At 40.4% G+C, this 18,905-nt stretch overlaps 1 protein-coding gene across 1 annotated transcript in view; it reads right to left on the bottom strand.

Annotated features, from left to right (window-relative positions):
* The window catches only part of Rsph4a (Radial spoke head protein 4a), a 169,780-nt gene extending 152,052 nt beyond the window's left edge, over positions 1-17,728 (bottom strand). The window contains exons 1-2 of the mRNA XM_068227579.1: positions 17,427-17,728; positions 12,077-12,272 (exon numbers count right to left, since the gene is read on the bottom strand). Coding sequence (XP_068083680.1) covers positions 12,077-12,272; positions 17,427-17,728 — 498 coding nt within the window. The remainder of the gene's footprint in view (positions 1-12,076; positions 12,273-17,426) is intronic.
* Positions 17,729-18,905: the final 1,177 nt, after the last annotated feature.

The following is an 18,905-nucleotide window of genomic DNA, read 5'->3' as shown; positions in this document are numbered from 1 at the left end:
GATCACTACGATTTATCACCGTTCTAACATTATTATTATTATTATTATTATTATTATTATTATTATTGGTCTCACACCATCAGTTATATTCCTCTTTAACACATTTTTCCTCGTTTATTTATTTAACACGGTCCCACTTCTTGATCTAAAATATTTATTATTATTATTATTATTATTATTATTATTATTATTATTATTATTATCACTTGTCATTTTTAACTATCACAACATACGATCATTTATGTGGAATCTGAACCTCTCATTATCTTTAGGTCCGTGGTATTTCAACGAATAGCTGCGCAGTCTATTTATTTCGTACATGCTGTCACGGGTTCGAATCCTGCCCGATACGTAATTCAGTTTTACTCTGTTACCTTGCCCGTACTTTTACACTCATTTCTCTGTGTTCATCATTAATTTCATGCATTTCCTCGTATCATATTATTTCAACACAGCTTCATCATATGCTAAGTGTTTCCAATACGGAATTTATATCTCTTTCTATCTCAACATAATTTTATTCATTTATTTATCACACAGTTTTCAACTGACTTATATTTCTCATCTATGACATCGTACGACGTTTTTATATCCGGACTGCGTGATCTTTATAATATCTCTCTTCCCATCTGATTTATTTCTGAGGTCATTCTCCACAAATTATCGCAACAACCTGGAATTATATTGCCAACATCTGACAATCATGATCACGTAATTCATCATCATACGTGTTCCGACTAATAATTGCAAATGAAATATCTGACATTTATTTATAAAATATTGGACCGTAATTTAAACAACACGTTTATTAGCATATAAGGATTATTAGCACCGATCTCACTACTCATAGTTATTAATGCACCAATTTAGATTATTACTCATATTAAGTCCGAATTAGAAAAACATACCGTCATTAACGATTCCCGATAATATCATCACATATCATCACACGAAATTTACTATTACTCACTGTTCACGTCGAAAGACGATATCTCAAGAATTATTATTATTATTATTATTATTATTATTATTATTATTATTATTATTATTATTATTATTATTATTATTATTATTATTATTATTATTAGTGGCATTCCCTCCAACTTTTGACAACGTCAAACGGAGACTATTAACACAACAACACAGATTCAGCTGGCCTGACAAATGGCTGGATTTTCCCTAAATATTATTATACAACTTGTCGTCAAATGAATAACATAAAAGCAAACTCCGGGTCGAATTGAACACTACACAAAATCAAAACTTGTCGAAAAATCTCGACTATAAAATACTGGTAACAGCTGCATGACTTAACTGCTATCCTATACCTACAGAATCATATGTACAACAAAATGAATACATATTTCGACCCGACATTTACGTTAGAATTATTTAATCCCGTTCGTTATACAAATTTAGAATGGCGTCGAGAAGCGACCCATTTCGTTACGTGAAGTAACCAAGTCAAAATCAAACTACTACCCTTCCCTGGTCATGATGACATCCCCAAATATTATTTACACATTAGTACTCATCTGGTAGTTGTAATCCTTAGTGGCATAGCAGACGAGAGACGTATTCGGCCCTCTCTGCTGTTTTAGCCTTCCATAACGGCTGGTTGCCCGTCACAACATCTGACATTTCCATGCATGACATCTAAAAAGTTCCTTAAGTTGATCCATATAACTGCAATAATTTATTGATGATTACTTTTGAAGCTAACCTTATTAATTCACCCAGATCTTGAATTTTCACCTGCAATAACAACAACTTAGCCAACGATTGCCGTGGAAACACTGTAATTTTACTCTCTGAGAATCCGTGACGTAGCAGAAAGTTTGCGCTCACCCAAAATATACCTTCGCAGCGCTCATGTTGCAACCATTCTATTGTTTCTGGCTCGCCTTTCTCTTCTTGTACGAAACATATTTGTGGACATACGTATCTTCTGGTCGCTAAATTAATGGGCCCCCTGCTGTGAGGCAGCTCTCTACACACTGTGACAAGCTCATCTCCCAGGCTCCAGTCTGTCCTGTCCTTAGCTCATGTTTCAACACTACACAGATGAAATATTGTCAACTAAAATTCTGCACTTCAATAATGTACCCTATATTCTTTCATATATCAAATCATGATTAAATTATGACCCCGATCATGCGGGTTCAATATCTATAAGTAAATTATATCCTAAATAAAGAGAGTTGAAAGTTGTTTCGAGTATTTACAGTATCTTATTTATAGAGCTGTGCTTCATTGGCTTGGATAGGCCTCTAAAGTTTTAAAACTTTCCTACTCAGGGGCTTCTTATCAAGTCTCAAAACTTTCTCTCTTCTACTTGAGTGGCTCGAAGCAATGTTATCTAATAGAGGACTCAGAAATTTTTGGAATAGAAATAGAGGTAGTTTGTCGTCTTTATACTCTGTACATTTAATTTCACTGATGAACCTGGTTTTCAGAAAAAAAACGTACACATGTTTAGTAACTGTCGTCGGGGTAAATACTGCACAGCAGAGGTGACAAATTCCGTCATGCACTGCATAAGAGCCACACATGATGATTTCGGGTATCTGATGGCTCCTCGATCTTGAGAGTGAATAAGACACAATGTTGGACTTTCACTAGCTGGAGAAGAGATATGTTCTAAACAGCCTTCACAGTCTGTTTGTTCTTCTGCCACATGCTTTAAGTATCCTGCTACCATAGCTACAGAAATACCAGGCATTGTAGCTGTTGAATCTGAAACAAATTAATCATATTTATAGGCTCTACTATCTACTAGAGAACACTTAGCAATAATGTGTTGTTCACACAGATCTGATGCATTTTACCTTGCAAGGATTTTGTAATGATATACATTATGTGTTCAGGAAGCTGCGGAATTAGCACATCCTCGCGACTTTCAATCCTTCTATATTTTTCATCCAACTGGCACATTCCTGATTGTAGTAAACTGGTTCGTACATTGAGGATTTTATTTTCATCTCTCAGCTCAACATTGCCATGTTTTGATGCCGCAATAATTCCTGTATGGAGCGTTGTTTCGACTGCGTTAAGACATGACCTTGCGTCCATTGTGTCATTGTATCCCGCTTTGCGTCGTAGGTGGCTAAAGAAAAGCTCAATATCATCGCTTGTTAGGTTCCTCGTCAAGACATAATGAAAATGTATACTTATGAGGTATTTTACGCTGTCGTAGGACAGATATCCTAATTATGATAAAACCTTCAATAATCGTATTTTGAAGTTTTACGATGAGCCGAAACTATTACGTTAATATATTTATGTTTCGTGTCCATGGACGTATAACGTACATATGATTATCCTGGTTAACACAGCAACGGACGTACGGACACACAGACTTTCAATATGGCGTCAAGAAACAGCACCATTAGGTCTCTGATGTGAAACATGTATATATTCTATGTAGATTGTTTTAGAGAGCGATTGTTTTCTCTCGAGGGATTGTTTTCTTCTTCTGGCAGGAAAGAAATAGAGTTAGCACTGTGGTATTTAGAAAAGAGAGATTGACGAGACTAGGACAAGTTTCGTAGTGATAATAAAGTTGTTTAGAAATACGTAAACGTGTTCTCGTGTGATATTTTTATTTCGTAAAATAAAAAATCGCATATAGAGAACGATAAATTGTCGACCGTGACAGGATTTCCGAAACTTAACGATGAAAATTGATGAAATGACCGTAGTGATTTTACGAAAGGCGCTGATATCCCGAGGGTTACCGACGGCTGGGAGCAAGTCGGAACTACAAGAGAGGCTACGCCAGGATCTGATAGAAAATGAGGAAGACCCAGGCAGTTTCGATTTTGAAGTCGTCTCGGAGAAGGAAGCCAACGGCCGGGTAAGCATTATGCTTACGCAACTAACTACTTTGATTGGGACACAATCTGAAAAACTCGAAGGGAAAATCGAGGCCCAGGCTCAAGAGATAAAAGGCCGAATCGATTCCTTGGTAAGAGATTTAAAAGAGGATATTTCAAAAATTTATGACAAAAGCAACAGCGTAGAATTAGATGTACCGGTAGGTAAAGTAGTAAGTGATATGAACACCTTGGAAAACGAAGTCAAGAAGAAGAAAGGTGAAGAGAAAACCATTTCAGAGGCTAACAATGCAAAAGATCAAGATTTTGATGTCCATTCTACAACTGAAGGTCAACGAAAGAAACCTGCGTATGATCTGTCCTGTCCTCATTGCTTAATACAATGTGACACAGTACAGGAGTATAAAATGCACCTCTATTCACATAAACACATAAATGCCATGAGGAAACAAACATTATTACATAAGCAGACCTTGCAGCGAATGCGTATGAATCAGCGTCAAAAGCAACGCATGCTAGAGGAGACTGAAGAGTTCCGGCATACACTGTCTGATAGAACGAAGTTCTGTGCCATTTGTAAGCTCAATTACAAGCAGCCCAAATCAACACACATGACTTCTGAGGATCATGAGAATATGGTCAAATTCTTGAATCCATATTGCCAGGCGTGTAAACAAAGATTCAATACACTAATGTCTTATGAACATCATCTGTGTTCCTTGGATCACATCAAGTTCAAGGCTCTCTTGGCTGACAAATCCAAGAGTGACGATGAAGAGAGTGGTGGAAAGGATGATGAAAAGGAGCTCAACCTTGTCAACTTCATGATTCTTGATTCAGTAGGTTCTGTTGATGGTGAGGAAGGAGAAAGCGGAGGAGATGAAAAAGCTGAAAAGAAAGCCGGGGGAGAAGAAGAGAAGGAAATCAAACCAAAATCTAAAGCCAAAACTGAAACCTTAGGTGCTGAATATGCCCGGAAGATGGGGGTGTATTACTATGATTTGTGTCGTACCTACTTGTCATGGTATGAAGAACAAGAGGAGTTCTAACCACCCATTATCACTCAAGGGCACACTTACGGCGATATGTACGTTATCGTGAAGATAGATTTCTTAGAAAAGAGGCTGAGAGACTTCATCAGAAAAAGTTGGCAAGAAAGAGGCTGAAAAAGAAGCAAGGGCCGAAAAGGCATCTGGAGAGAAGGATCAATCAGATAGTAAAACAGCTGAAAATAAGAAAAAAAGCGAGAAGGATAGTGAGAAAAGCTCAGAAGATACAACAGGTGAATCTTCCAAGAAAAAGAAAAAAGACGACTGAAATGGCAGTGAGGTTTCTCAAGGAGAAGATGTTATCTCGACCCCTACAGGAGAGCGGAGGGACCGGAGAGTGGGCACTCTCTGGGGAGTCCCGGAGGAGTACGGACTTCGGGGAGGATCAACATGCACCGATGCCTGTCCTGGAGGATGGAATAGGTGAAGACATAGATATCAAGACGCCTAGGTGTAATTTGGGACCTGGAGAAGGGAAGGTCCGGGATGAGTATTGAAGGTTTTAGGGGGGATAATTGTCGTAGGACAGATATCCTAATTATGATAAAACCTTCAATAATCGTATTTTGAAGTTTTACGATGAGCCGAAACTATTACGTTAATATATTTATGTTTCGTGTCCATGGACGTATAACGTACATATGCTTATCCTGGTTAACACAGCAACGGACGTACGGACACACAGACTTTCAATATGGCGTCAAGAAACAGCACCATTAGGTCTCTGATGTGAAACATGTATATATTCGATGTAGATTGTTTTAGAGAGCGATTATTTTCTCTCGAGGGATTGTTTTCTTCTTCTGGCAGGAAAGAAATAAAGTTAGCACTGTGGTATTTAGAAAAGAGAGATTGACGAGACTAGGACAAGTTTCGTAGTGATAATAAAGTTGTTTAGAAATACGTAAACGTGTTCTCGTGTGATATTTTTATTTCGTAAAATAAAAAATCGCATATAGAGAACGACAACGCAGGCCACAGTGGATTGGGTAGTCAAGACAACGGCTCATACGTTTCCCTTCTGAATCTTTTGTCTTTCTCTAGATGCATTTGAATGTTCTTCATATATGACAGGAAATCATTTATTAACCAACTGAGATGTTCACCTTCAATGCTGAAAAATGCCAGTTTGTTCTCATTCCTGGAATATGTCCCATACGAAGTGTTGCAGACATCATGCGCATCGAATCATTTCATAAAATGCTCCATAAAACAAATTGTTTCTTTTAAACTGCCCGTCTTTAATGTTTTCGGGACAAACCACCTCCATACTCTTCAAACCAGCGATTGTTTCAGGGGAAAATACAATTTTAGCTTTTGCTACATTCATTTTCTCCAAATTTGTCCGATAAACTACTTTTCTGGTTAGTTTCCTTACCGACTTCATAATTAAAAATATCTGAAATTTGAAAAGACCTCTCAAATGATCGCCGGTCACGGTAGTATTATTTACAAAAAAAAAAAAAAAAAAGTCCCGTGACAAATGTTGGGATCGCACTTGTTTTTCTGGCGTGACTGGGGTCAAAACTTAGGAACAGAGACCTAGTTTCATCAGCTGGAAGTCGTATGTCATACGTAATGCTTCCTCTGCATAATGTTTCGAACCTGGGAATTGTCGGTCACAATTCTGATCACTCTGTAAGCACACTCTTCAACAGCATTTAACGCATCCAAGGTTAATGTTGCAAGTTGTGAGCCCGTAACGGACGAAGTGAAATAGAAAGACACTGGTATTCTGTTCTATGTAGAGAGTCCCTTGAACAAAATGCAGATTAGTTTATTGGCCAACCTATCTTCGACTCTAAGAGCGTCAATTTCAATGTCATTCAGTCCAATAAACATATCTTTTTCTTGCTAGTTGCTTTACGTCGCACCGACTCAGATATGTCTTATGGCGACGATGGGATAGGAAAGGCCTAGGAGTTGGAAGGAAGTAACCATGGCCTTAATTAAGGTATAGCCCCAGCATTTGCCCGGTGTGAAAATGGAAAACCACGGAAAACCATCTTCAGGGCTGCCGACAGTTGGATTCGAACCCACTATCTCCCGGACACAAGCTCACAGCCGCGTGCCCCTGACCGCACGGCCAACTCGCCCGGTCATATCTAATTCCCTGTCTTTATGAACATTCCATCTGTTATAAAGAAACCAACCTTTTCGTTATCGTTCACTGACGACAGTTTTCTTTCACTAATCGGGCCTTAGCGAAGTTTCCCCTTTTGAGTATCCAACATACGATTTCAACGTTCTTGGATGAGGAAGATGCAAAATACCGAGTGTTCTGAGAAGCCAATAACCCGTTGGTGACTTTGAAGATAACAGCACACAAATTTTAACTGTAGTCTCCTGATATTTACATTTATTTTTTCAAATCTCTGAAGTTGCTCTAACAAAAAGTTTCCTTTCATATTACCTCCCTCAGCTTCCTTCTGAATTTTAGAAACTCGACTTTCAAGATTTCCGGGATCCTTCTTTACCTTGCTAAGTTCTGCTTCCAAGATGCGGATTTTTACGCGCAACTTCTTAACACTGGTCACGTGATTTCTATTTATTCTGATCTCCTTCCTTAATTTCCTGATGATGTATTTTGGTACTGTTGGTTTTAGGACGGGAGAAAACTGTGTACCTACTGTTTTGGTGCCTACATTTATCCGGTCAGATTCTCCAGTATTATCAAGCACAGGAGATTCCGATTGTTCTGCACATTTTCTCTTATTTTTTATATACTCATTTTCACTCTTCGGTTTTTCAAACTGTCTTTTCTTGGGAGGTTTCCTACATTTTAAAGTGACTTGTTTGTGTTTGGGAAGCTCTGTAAAAACTGAAGGGACTTTATTAGGCAGGAGTGTCTTTTTAGATTTACTTATACTAAAGTCTTCTTCCCGGAAGTGTTTCCTTCACACCTTCGATTTTTTGTAGGAACCCAGAGAGATCCCGGTTTGTATTCTCCGCGAGATATAGCAACAAGCCATCGTTCTTTTAAAGCTCTATTCACTGGAAATTTGTGAAATAAAATTCCACACCTTTAATTTCTCGTGACTGACAATAAGGAACACAGCAATACTATTGTCTGCTATTTTTTTGCTTTACGTCGCACCGACACATGGCGACGATGGGACGGGAAAGGCCTAGGAATGGGAAAGAAGCGGCCGTGGCCTTAATTAAGGTACAGCCCCAGCATTTGCCTGGTGTGAAAATGGGAAACCACGGAACACCATCTTCAGGGGCTGCTGACTGGGATTCGAACCCGCTATCTCCCGGATGCGAGCTCACAGCTGCACGCCCTAACCGCACGGCCAACTCGCCCGGTGAACACAGCAATAAACCATGATTGAAACTGCGAGTGCTTATTATCACAAGAATACACACATTCACAACCAAGTCAATAAACGCGTTTAAAGGCGCGAACCTGGTAAACAGGGGACTAGAAAGCGATCCTAGCGGCTCGCCATTGAACTGCAGCGTGACCACTTCCATAGCGTTTTACGGGTTCTATTTCCAGGCCTTGTATTATAACGTAGGCAACGTCTAGAACAATGATGCAACGAGCAGTCTGATAAGTAGACACTGGCATTAAGAGGCGGAGTCTAATTGGTTGTTAGAACGGAGGTGACTAGTCTAACGTAACAAATAAACAAGAGAAGAGTGATTAGGTTATCAAACCAAGACCGGACTTGATCAAACCTTCAAACTGCTAGCGCAGTCATAGTAGAGGGCGATGTCTAAACCACTGGTCTAAACATAAATATTTTCGATAAGTTAGTAACAGTATGTAACACTAGGTAGCACTAGAAAATCAATAGTGGAGACATCTTGTGAAAGTGGTTTGAAACTCCCCGACCTGGTAAAGTCTGATCTTGTCCCTGGTAGATAGCGCTACAGTTATACGCAATAGCGGAGGGTTCAAACTCAAAATTAGCTAAACTACTAGCAGTTTCCCGCTGACTCCGCTCGCAATGTACAATGTATGGTGTTCGTTACTATCCTCACGGATGTATTCGCAAAGTTCCGACTTAATGAAATAAAGCACATGATCTGCTGCGGTAATAGAATGTAATATTGTGTCAAGAAAACACTTGAAAATACATTACACAAATAAATTGAATTAAACGTTCCTTGGAACAACACTACGCGCCGAACTATTGAAAAGTCCTTCAAAGATCTTCGTCATGGAGACAAATCTACTCATAACTATTCTCATAATCTACCAATGTAAGTAGTTATTACCTCAAAAGAAAGCGCTTGATCCACTGAGCGTTTTTAGACCAAAACGAACTGCGTACCTCAATTAGAACGAAAGATACCAATGTGCACTCATAACTTTGTTCAGAATGAACCAATTTGAACAGTTAAGAGCTGAAATGAAAGAGCCTGATACACTGAGTATTCTTAGGCCAAAACGAACTCCGTACCTCAATTAGAACCAAAGATATGATTGCTTCAAGGATACAAAAATTGAAAAAATGAAATAAGGTAATTTGAGGAATGTGGAAGTTAAGTGATTTGTAGTACCTGATGACAAATTTGTGCATGAATACCTTTAAGTTAAAACAAAAATGAAGGAAATCGACCGGATAGAATGGCTGGACTGACTGACTGTAGTTTTCATAAATTTTTTAAATATATAGATTAGCAGTTTCCCGCTGGCTCCGCCCGCAATGTGCAAAGTATGGTGTTGTTCGTTACCCTCCTCACGGATGTATTTGCAAAGTTCCGACTTAATGAAATAAAGCACATGATCTGCTGCGGTAATAGAATGTAATATTATGTCAACAAAACACTTGAAAATACATCACACAAAGAAATTGAATTAAACGTTCCTTGGAACAACACTACGCGCCGAACTATTAAAAAGTCCTTCAAAGATCTCCGTCATGGAGACAAATCTACTCATAACTATTCTCATAATCTACCAATGTAAGTAGTTATTGCCTCAAAAGAAAGCGCTTGATCCACTGAGTGTTTTAGACTAAAACAAATTGTGTACCTCAATTAGAACGAAAGATTTAATTGCTTCAATGAGAAAAAAAATGTTGAAATGGGACGTCAAATTGAATGTGCACTCATAACTTTCCTCAGAATCAACCAATTTGAATAGTTAAGAGCTGAAATTAAAGATCTTGATCCACTGAGTGTTCTTAGGTCAAAACAAACTCCGTACCTCAATTAGAGCCAAAGACATGATGGCTTCAAAGAGACAAAAAATTGAAAAAATCAAATAATTTGAGGAAGGCGAAAGTTAAGTGATTTATAGTGCCTGATGACAAATCTTTGCACGAATACCTTTCAGTTAAAAAAATTAAGGAAATTGACCGGATAGAATGGCCGTACTGACTGACTTTAGTTTTCATCAATTTTTTTAATATATAAGATTGCCTCAATTATTATTATTATTATTATTATTATTATTATTATTATTATTATTATTATTATTATTATTATTATTTATTCATTTATTTGCCGTTAGGATCAACTATGAGCCACATTTAAGTATAACTCATTTCTCGTTCTTCTTTCGATCAGCCCAGTATTTCTTCACTCTTTCGGAATGGACATCTTTACATTCTTGCGACGAGGTGTTGCCGGTCCGTTTCCTATTCGTGTGATTTTGGTTGATCGTTTGATCTCAGAATCCCCAGTAGTTTTTTAATTTATTATTATTATTATTATTATTATTATTATTATTATTATTATTATTATTATTAACAATATTTATCTTTCTCCCACTGCACACTTACAGCACTTTCTCACAGTGTGCATTATTTTTTACGCCACTGATGACAGGCTTTGTCCTTGTGAGCCGACTCACCACACTAGGAAGTTGCTCCAATTGGAGATCAATGTTTGAATTCCATCGCGAGCAGCGTTTAACTTAATATGGTGTTCCCCGTACTTTTGCAGGTGGGGTAGTAGCTTATTTTACATTCTCAGACACGTACCTTAAATCAATGTGCAAATTATGCCAGGAATAAGAGTAAAAATCGTACAGAGGGGAAGCTTACAACACTTAGCAGAACTTGAACTTCAAAGTACTGTACTACAACGTACTACTACCAAGTACTGTACTTAATTTTGGTGAATGTAAAATATGTGTATTCGTCCCAAGTGGATGACTTTACTGATGCGCATTTTCCTTAATTTTCTTTTTATATATCAAGACAAATAATTTCCACACGAAGTGTACAGAAGGCTCTCGCTTTATGAGCGTCAGTGACGTACAGTGCAGCAACTTAAATTATGCTCGACTGTGTATTGAAAAGAAGCCGGCCCCGTGGTGTAGGACTAGCGTGCCTGCCTCTTACCTTGAGGCCCCGGGTTCGATTCCCGGCCAGGTCAGCGATTTTTATCAGGACCTGAGGGCTGGTTCGAGGTCCACTCAGCCTACGTGATTAGAATTGAGGAGCTATCTGACGGTGAGATAGCGGCCCCGGTCAAGGAAGCCAAGAATAACGGCCGAGAGGATTCGTCGTGCTGACCACACGACACCTCGTAATCTGCAGGTCTTCAGGCTGAGCAGCGGTCGCTTAGTAGGCCAAGGCCCTTCAAGGGCTGTAGTGCCATGGGGTTTGGTTGGTTTGGTATTGAAAAGAAACGTAATACGTTAATACAGTACATCAAAGAAACTCACTTACGAGAATCTGCAATATTAAGTTATAAAACAGACTTGTCATTCCAAACTTTTGCGAACCATTTAAGTGAAAAATTTTGGTCCGATAGAGAGATTATATAGATTACACGTGTTTTAGTATTCTTTGTCAAGGCGACTGAAATACTGCAATGTACTCGAAACGTCGACAAACTGTACGTAATGTACAGAAAACAACACGGTTCAACCCGGAAAAGGAACTAAATAATTCTACACACCGTGGAAGTTTCACTTCTAAGATAATGATAAAAGTGATTGTATATGAATGCGCGCAGTGATAATAGTGTACCTTACTTAATAATCATAGGTCTATGTATAATATTCAATCAGAATGTTCATAAATCAACTCCTAGGAACTCCACCACAGTGGAAGTTTTAGAATTTTTCATCCATATGCAGCCATTAACTACGTTTAGAGTTGCAGGACTGAGATTCACCGTCTGTTCAAGTCAGTGTAGCCCTAAGCATGCACCGTGATGACCGTGACAAGACCTGCACATTGAACGCTGGAGTATTACAAAATATGATAAACGCTATGTACTTACCGTCACTTCAAAGAGACTCATTATTTCTTTGGCGCGCTCGTAGCGCTCTGGGGGCACGTAAAGGTCCAGGAGATGCTCAGTCTTGTCTCGGAAGCGGGTCTCCTTCAGCTTGCGACTATGCTCTTCAAAGAACTCGAGAATGTTCCTAGGACGCTCGGCGAGAATTTTCGCCAGTAACTCACTCAAATGATCGAACCTGGAATATTCCAAAAAATTGAAGATTAATACGAACAATGGCTGCGATTTCATAATACATCCTTCATATTCTTGAGAGGGTTTGCCAACGCAGGTAGACCCTATTATTAAACACATCTCTTACTCAGGCTACAGGTCTACTGGAGTTTATTCTTATGCTTTTCTCCTTCAAATATCTTGTCAGTGACCAACTGAGTGACTCATAATGACCTGCCTCGCTAGTTATTATCGTTAGAAAATACCGAGTAAGCTCGCTACGCAGTTCGAGGTGTAGCTGCTCACTTGTATTCGGAAGATGGTGGGTTCGAATCCTAGTCGGCAGCCCTGAAGATGACGTTCCGTAGTTTCCCATTTTCACACTGAGTGCTGTATCTTAACTAAGGCCAAGATCACTTCCTTCCCATTCCTATCCCTGTCCTACCCCAACCTACCATAAGCCCTGTCTGAGTCGATCCGACGTTACCATCTTGTATTAACATTAATCAGCGGGAACAAAATGAAGGAGTCCGACACTTCGAAAAATGAAGATATCGGCCAAAGGAAAACAAATGCCATAAAAAAATGAAATGTCGTATGGCTTTCAGTGCCGGGATATCCCAGGAAGGGTTCGGCTCGCCAAAGTGCAGGTCTTTCTATTTGACACCCGTAGGTGACCTGCGCGTCGTGATGAGGATGAAATGATGATGAAGACAACACATACACCTAGCCCCCGTGCCGTAGGAATTAACCAATTAAGGTTAAAATCCCTGACCCGGCCGGGAATCGAACCAGGGACCCTCTGAACCGAAGGCCAGTACGCTGACCGTTCAGCCAACGAGTCGGACACAAATGCCATGAAGGGCATAAAAATGAAAGACTCCATAGGCCTCGAATGCTCTAATACCATCAGGGTCGGAGAAGAACAAAAGTTGACCAAGGAAGGTCGGGTAGGATGGATGAAAGTGAGGAGCCTGCCACAAGCAAGTGGAAGCAATGCCACGACTCAGCTAAGGGTCCCGTGGCCACCAAACCACGCTCCCAAGTTCAGCGACCCTGGGGCCCCTTTTCGTTGCCTCTTACGACAGGCAGGGGATACCGTGGGTGTTATTATAACGCCCCCACCCACACGGAGTTCGGGGTCGAAGACAAAAGGAGCTGACAAAGGGAGGTTTAATAGAAAAGAGAAAGTGAGGTGATTGGCACGCTTTGTAAAATTCAGTTCACCGGGCGAGTTGGCCGTGCGCGTAGAGGCGCGCGGCTGTGAGCTTGCATCCGGGAGATAGTAGGTTCGAATCCCACTATCGGCAGCCCTGAAGATGGTTTTCCGTGGTTTCCCATTTTCACACCAGGCAAATGCTGGGGCTGTACCTTAATTAAGGCCACGGCCGCTTCCTTCCAACTCCTAGGCCTTTCCTATCCCATCGTCGCCATAAGACCTATCTGTGTCGGTGCGACGTAAAGCCCCTAGCAAAAAAAAAAAAAAAAAAAAATCAGTTCCCAGTCTTCCAACTTGAGAAGCTATAAAGAGTCGTCCCTTTTAGTCATTTCTTAAGATGGGAAAGGGATACTGTCCTCCAGGGACGGTGGCGTGGTATTGTTGCAGGGTTGCACAACTCCCAATCATTTTACACATCATTTATCGTCTTTTCTTCTATTGTTTTAGTTTAATAAACCTAACATATAACCGAAAATATGTTGAAATCAACCATCTTTGGTTTCTCGCTGTACTAATACTTCGTAACGGACCAAAAAACGCTGCTGGCTTCGAATCAAACTCAGGGGGTTTGCTTTCCTATGGTAACTGCCTAGCGGACAGCGCGGCGCAATGTACCTCAGCAGGGACGAGCCTAAGCCTGCATAGCATCAGGTAGCATGCTCGCCAGTGTCGGTCACAGGGAGTTGCGCGAGACTAGCAAGTCCCTACCGAGAAACAGTTCCAAATGTCCCCGTTAGATTGCGCCATTCTGCGGAGATTACTTCATTCCTACTTTCACTCCTCTCGCAAAGCTAATTTCATTTCCACTTTTTAATTTACAATTTTTGCTTTACGTTGCAACGACGCAGATAGGTCTCACAGCGACGATGGGATAGAAAAGGGCTAGGAGTTGGAAGGAAGCGGTCGTGGCTTTAATTAAGGCACAGCCACAGCTACGGCATTTGCCTTGTGTGAAAATGGAAAACCATCTTCAGGACTTCCGACAGTGGTATTCGAACCTACTATCCCATGAATGCAAGCTCATAGCTACGCGACGCTAAACGCGCGACCAACTTGCTGGGTAATTACTTTTCCACGCCATGCCAGACCACCCACAATATTACCAACATCTCGCTTCAATGAAAAACAGGAGGGCAAATTTTCAATTCAAGTTAGGCAAAAGTAACTGCGCCAGGCTAAGTGGCTCAAATGGCTGAGGCGCTGGACTTCTGACCCGAACGTCCGGTAGGTTTTGAACGTGGTACGTCAGCCTCGTGTCAGTAGATTTACTGGCATGTAAAATAACTTCTGCGTGACTCAATTCCGGCACCTCGGCGTCTCCGAAAACCGTAAAAATGTCGTTACTGGGACGTAAAGCCAAAAACATTAATATTGAGAATAACTGTAGTTATGAATCCAGCAGTATGTAAAGGTTGTTGGTTACAAGGATAATGTCCAGATAGAGGAGGTGACTAATGCTAAAGAAGTATTAAAATTTACCTATGGCAACAATGACATTTACAGTAAGCTACAAAAGTTGAAAACTAGAAAAGCAGCTGGAATTGATAAGGTTTCGGGCATATACTAAAGTCAATGGGTTGGGATATAGTACCATATCTGAAGTACTTAATTGATTATTGTTTGCATGAAGGAGCTATACCAAATGAATGGAGAGTTGCTATAGTAGCCCCTGTGTATACAGGAAAGAGTGATAGACAGTAAGCTAAAAATTACAGGCCAGTCAGTTTGACATGCATACCATGTAAGCTTTGGGAAAGCATTCTTCCTGATTACATTAGACATGTTTGCGAAATTAATAACTGGTTTGATAGAAGGCAATTTGGGTTTAGGAAAGGTTATTCCACTGAAACTCAACTTGTAGGATTCCAGCAAGATGTAGCAGATATCCTGGATTCAGGAGGTCAAATTGACTGTATCGCGATTGACCTATCTAAGGCATTTGATAGGGTAGACCATGGGAGACTACTGGCAAAAATGAATGCAGTTGGACTTGATAAAAGGGTGACTGAATGTGTGGCTAAGTTTCTAGAAAATAGAACTCAGAGAATTAGAGTAGGCGAAGCTTTATCCGTCCCTGTCAAAATTAAGAGGGGAATTCCTCAAGGAAGTATTATTGGACTTTATGTTTTCTTGATATCAATGATATGTGTTAAGAAGTGGAATCACAGATAAGGCTTTTTGCAGATGATGTTATTCTGTACAGACTAATAAATAAGTTACAATATTGTGAGCAACTGCAAAATGACCTCGATGATGAGAGATGGACAGTAGGCAATGGTATGATGATAAACGGGGATAAAAGTCAGGTTGTGAGTTTCACAAATAAGAAAAGTCCTCTCAGTTTTAATTACTGCGTTGATGGGGTGAAAGTTCCTTTTGGGGATCATTGTAAATGCCTAGGTATTAATATAAGGAAAGATCTTCATTGGGGTAATCACATAAATATGACTGTAAATAAAGGGTACAGATCTCTGCACATGGTTATGAGAGTATTTAGGGGTTGTAGTAAGGATGTAAAGGAGAAAGCATATTTGTCTCTGGTGAGACCCCAACTAGAGTATGGTTCCAGTGTATGGGACCCTTACTAGGATTACTTGATTAAAGAACTGGAAAAAATCCAAAGAAAAGCAGCTCGATTTGTTCTGGGCGATTTCCGACAAAAGAGTAGCGTTACAAAAATGTTGTAAAGTTTGGGCTGGGAAGACTTGGGAGAAAGAAGTCGAGCTGCTCGACTAAGTGGTATGTTCCGAGCTGTCAGTGGAGAGATGGCGTGGGAGGACATCTGTAGACGAATAAGTTTGGATGGTGTCTTTAAAAGTAGGAAAGATCACAATATTTAGATAAAGTTGGAATTCAAGAGGACTAAATGGGGCAAATATTCGTTTATAGGAAGGGGAGTTAGGGATTGGAATAACTTACCAAATTTCCAATTTCTTTGCAATCATTCAAGAAAAGGCTAGGAAAACAACAGATAGGGAATCTACCACCTGGGCGACTGCCCTAAATGCAGATCAATAGTGATTGATTGTTGTTTGTCCAACCCTTGTCCCGTTTCCCTACGGGGTCGGGTATGAGGTGAGATGAATTTGTCGTGGCGGTTTTTTTATGACCGGATGCCCTTCCTGACGTCAACCTCATCAGAGGAGTTAATGAGAGATGAAATGAATGACGTGATATATGATAGTAGGGAGAGGGTGAAACCCGGTGCCGGCACATAGCCTACTCCTGTCGAATAGCACCAAGGGGTCTGCTCAAGGCTTAACGTCCCCATCCGACGGACGAATCACCATCAACAGCGTCATATGCCCTCACTCCATATGAGCACTGCGGAGAGGTTTGGAATTTAATCCAGGCTTTTGGCACGCAATCTAGTGATTAGAAATTGTATACCACCACCTCCCCTACCCTGCCGGCCAACATTCTGATGGTGAAATTTTTTTCGACCAACGGGACTCGAACCGGCTAACCTCGGTGTTAGACCGTTTTTAGACTTCAGCGCCTTAACGATCATGGCCACCAGGCGGGCATCAATAGTGATTGATTGATAGGGTTTAATTAGCCTCTGATTTCCTGGGTTGAAATTGCCAGATATATTTCAGTTTTAGTAGGAATGTAGTTAATTACGTAACGATAATAGAGTCTCTTGTTATTTCTGTAAGCTATAAAAATGTGACACTGAAAATTTTGGTGCAACACCCAGCTTAAGATACCACCAGCTGCCACTGCTGTCCTCCGTCAACAGAGATAATGCAATTACAATGTGGGCTTTCTGTAGTGATCCCGTGCTCTCCGACAATAGGCCCATATAGTTGTATATAAGTCATTTATCTGTCATTTGAAAAACAACTAACTTTTCTTCATTACTTTAATACAATAACATTAAACTCACAGTGCATCCCACAGGCACTAAGGGGTGGAGAATGATTTGTTTATGAAGGATACAAATTCCTTACAACTTACAAGCTTATACCGTCTTTTCGGGTGGTTTGCTTCAGGAATGCTTTTGCACTGAGCATGTCATGTTCTAGCGAGATATCACTTTCTTCTTCTTCCTCCGGTATAGTGAAATCTAGCTCTCTCCGATCCGGTGAATAGCCTTCTCCGAACTGATATCCGTACGGAAACATATACTGGTCACTATAGCGTGCAAACACATCCCTGTACCGGTACCGGTACGCTTCCTCGTGCTCTCCTTGTTGTTGCCCTTCATTAATGCGAGGTTCGTTTCCTTCTGGAACACTTTCCTTCGAACTTGAACTCATTTTTGAGCTATTTCGCAATTTCCACTCTCACACACAGTAATCTCTTCTTGTCTTACTGTTTAAATAGATGACGAGAGAAATCTGACAGTCACATGTCATACTTTAATACTCGTTGACTCACGGAGCACCTATAATATTTATATCTGTTCAGAGCCATCTACTGTTACAAGTAAGAGAATGTTCACCTGACAGCTCTGTAAATTATATACCAATACAACTATCAATATGACGCCTAGGAAAACATGTCGACTTCTGAATGACGTTACTCTCATAAAACACTTTTCAGTCTGTAAGCTGATCATGAAAAATGATTTGTCTTGATATATAAAAAGAAAATTAAGGAAAATGTACATCAGTAAAATCATCCACTTGGGACGAATACACATATTTTACATTCACCAAAATTAAGTACAGTAGGCTACTTGGAAGTAGTACTTTGTAGTACAGTACTTTGAAGTTCAAGTTCTCCTGTGTTGGAAGCTTCCCCTCTGTACGAATTTTACTCTTATTCCTGGCATAATTTGCACATTGATTTAAGGTACGTGTCTGAGAATGTAAAATAAGCTACTACCCCACCTGGAAAACTACGGGGAACACCGTATTCAAGTTAAACGCTGCTCGCGACGGAATTCAAACATTGATCTCCTATTGGAGCAACTTCCTAGGCCTTCAGTGTGGTGGAAGCGAAAACAATTTCTTGAAATTTGCATGAATAGGTGCATTATAGACGGAATGGTAGATATCAGTAGGTCAACTAATGTTTATCTGTTGGAAATGACCAAACCCCAAGGCGCAAGAGCCCCGAAGGGCTATGGCTTACCAAACGACCACTGCTCAGCCCGAAGGCCTGCAGAATACGAGGTGCCGTGTGGTCAGCACGACTAATTCTCTCGGCCGTTATTCTTGGCTTTCTAGACCGGGGCCACCATTTCACCGTCAGATAGCTCCTCAATTTTAATCACATAGGCTGAGTGGACCTCGAACCAGACTTCAGATCCAGGTAAAAATCTCTGACCTGGCCGGGAATCGAACCCGGGGCCTTGGGGTAAGAGTTAGGCACGCTACCCCTACAGCGCGGGGCCGGCTGTCAGAAATAAACCGTGTAAAATAATTCGTGAATTACGCTAAACTCACCGGTACCAAAAAATGCCACAATTTAAAATATCGCGAACCTTAC

The sequence above is a fragment of the Anabrus simplex genome, chromosome 1 (genome assembly GCF_040414725.1).
Source record: "Anabrus simplex isolate iqAnaSimp1 chromosome 1, ASM4041472v1, whole genome shotgun sequence".
NCBI classification, from domain to species: domain Eukaryota; kingdom Metazoa; phylum Arthropoda; class Insecta; order Orthoptera; family Tettigoniidae; genus Anabrus; species Anabrus simplex.
The sequence above is the reverse complement of the archived record's forward strand: the minus strand, read 5'-3'. Positions and strand labels throughout refer to the sequence as shown.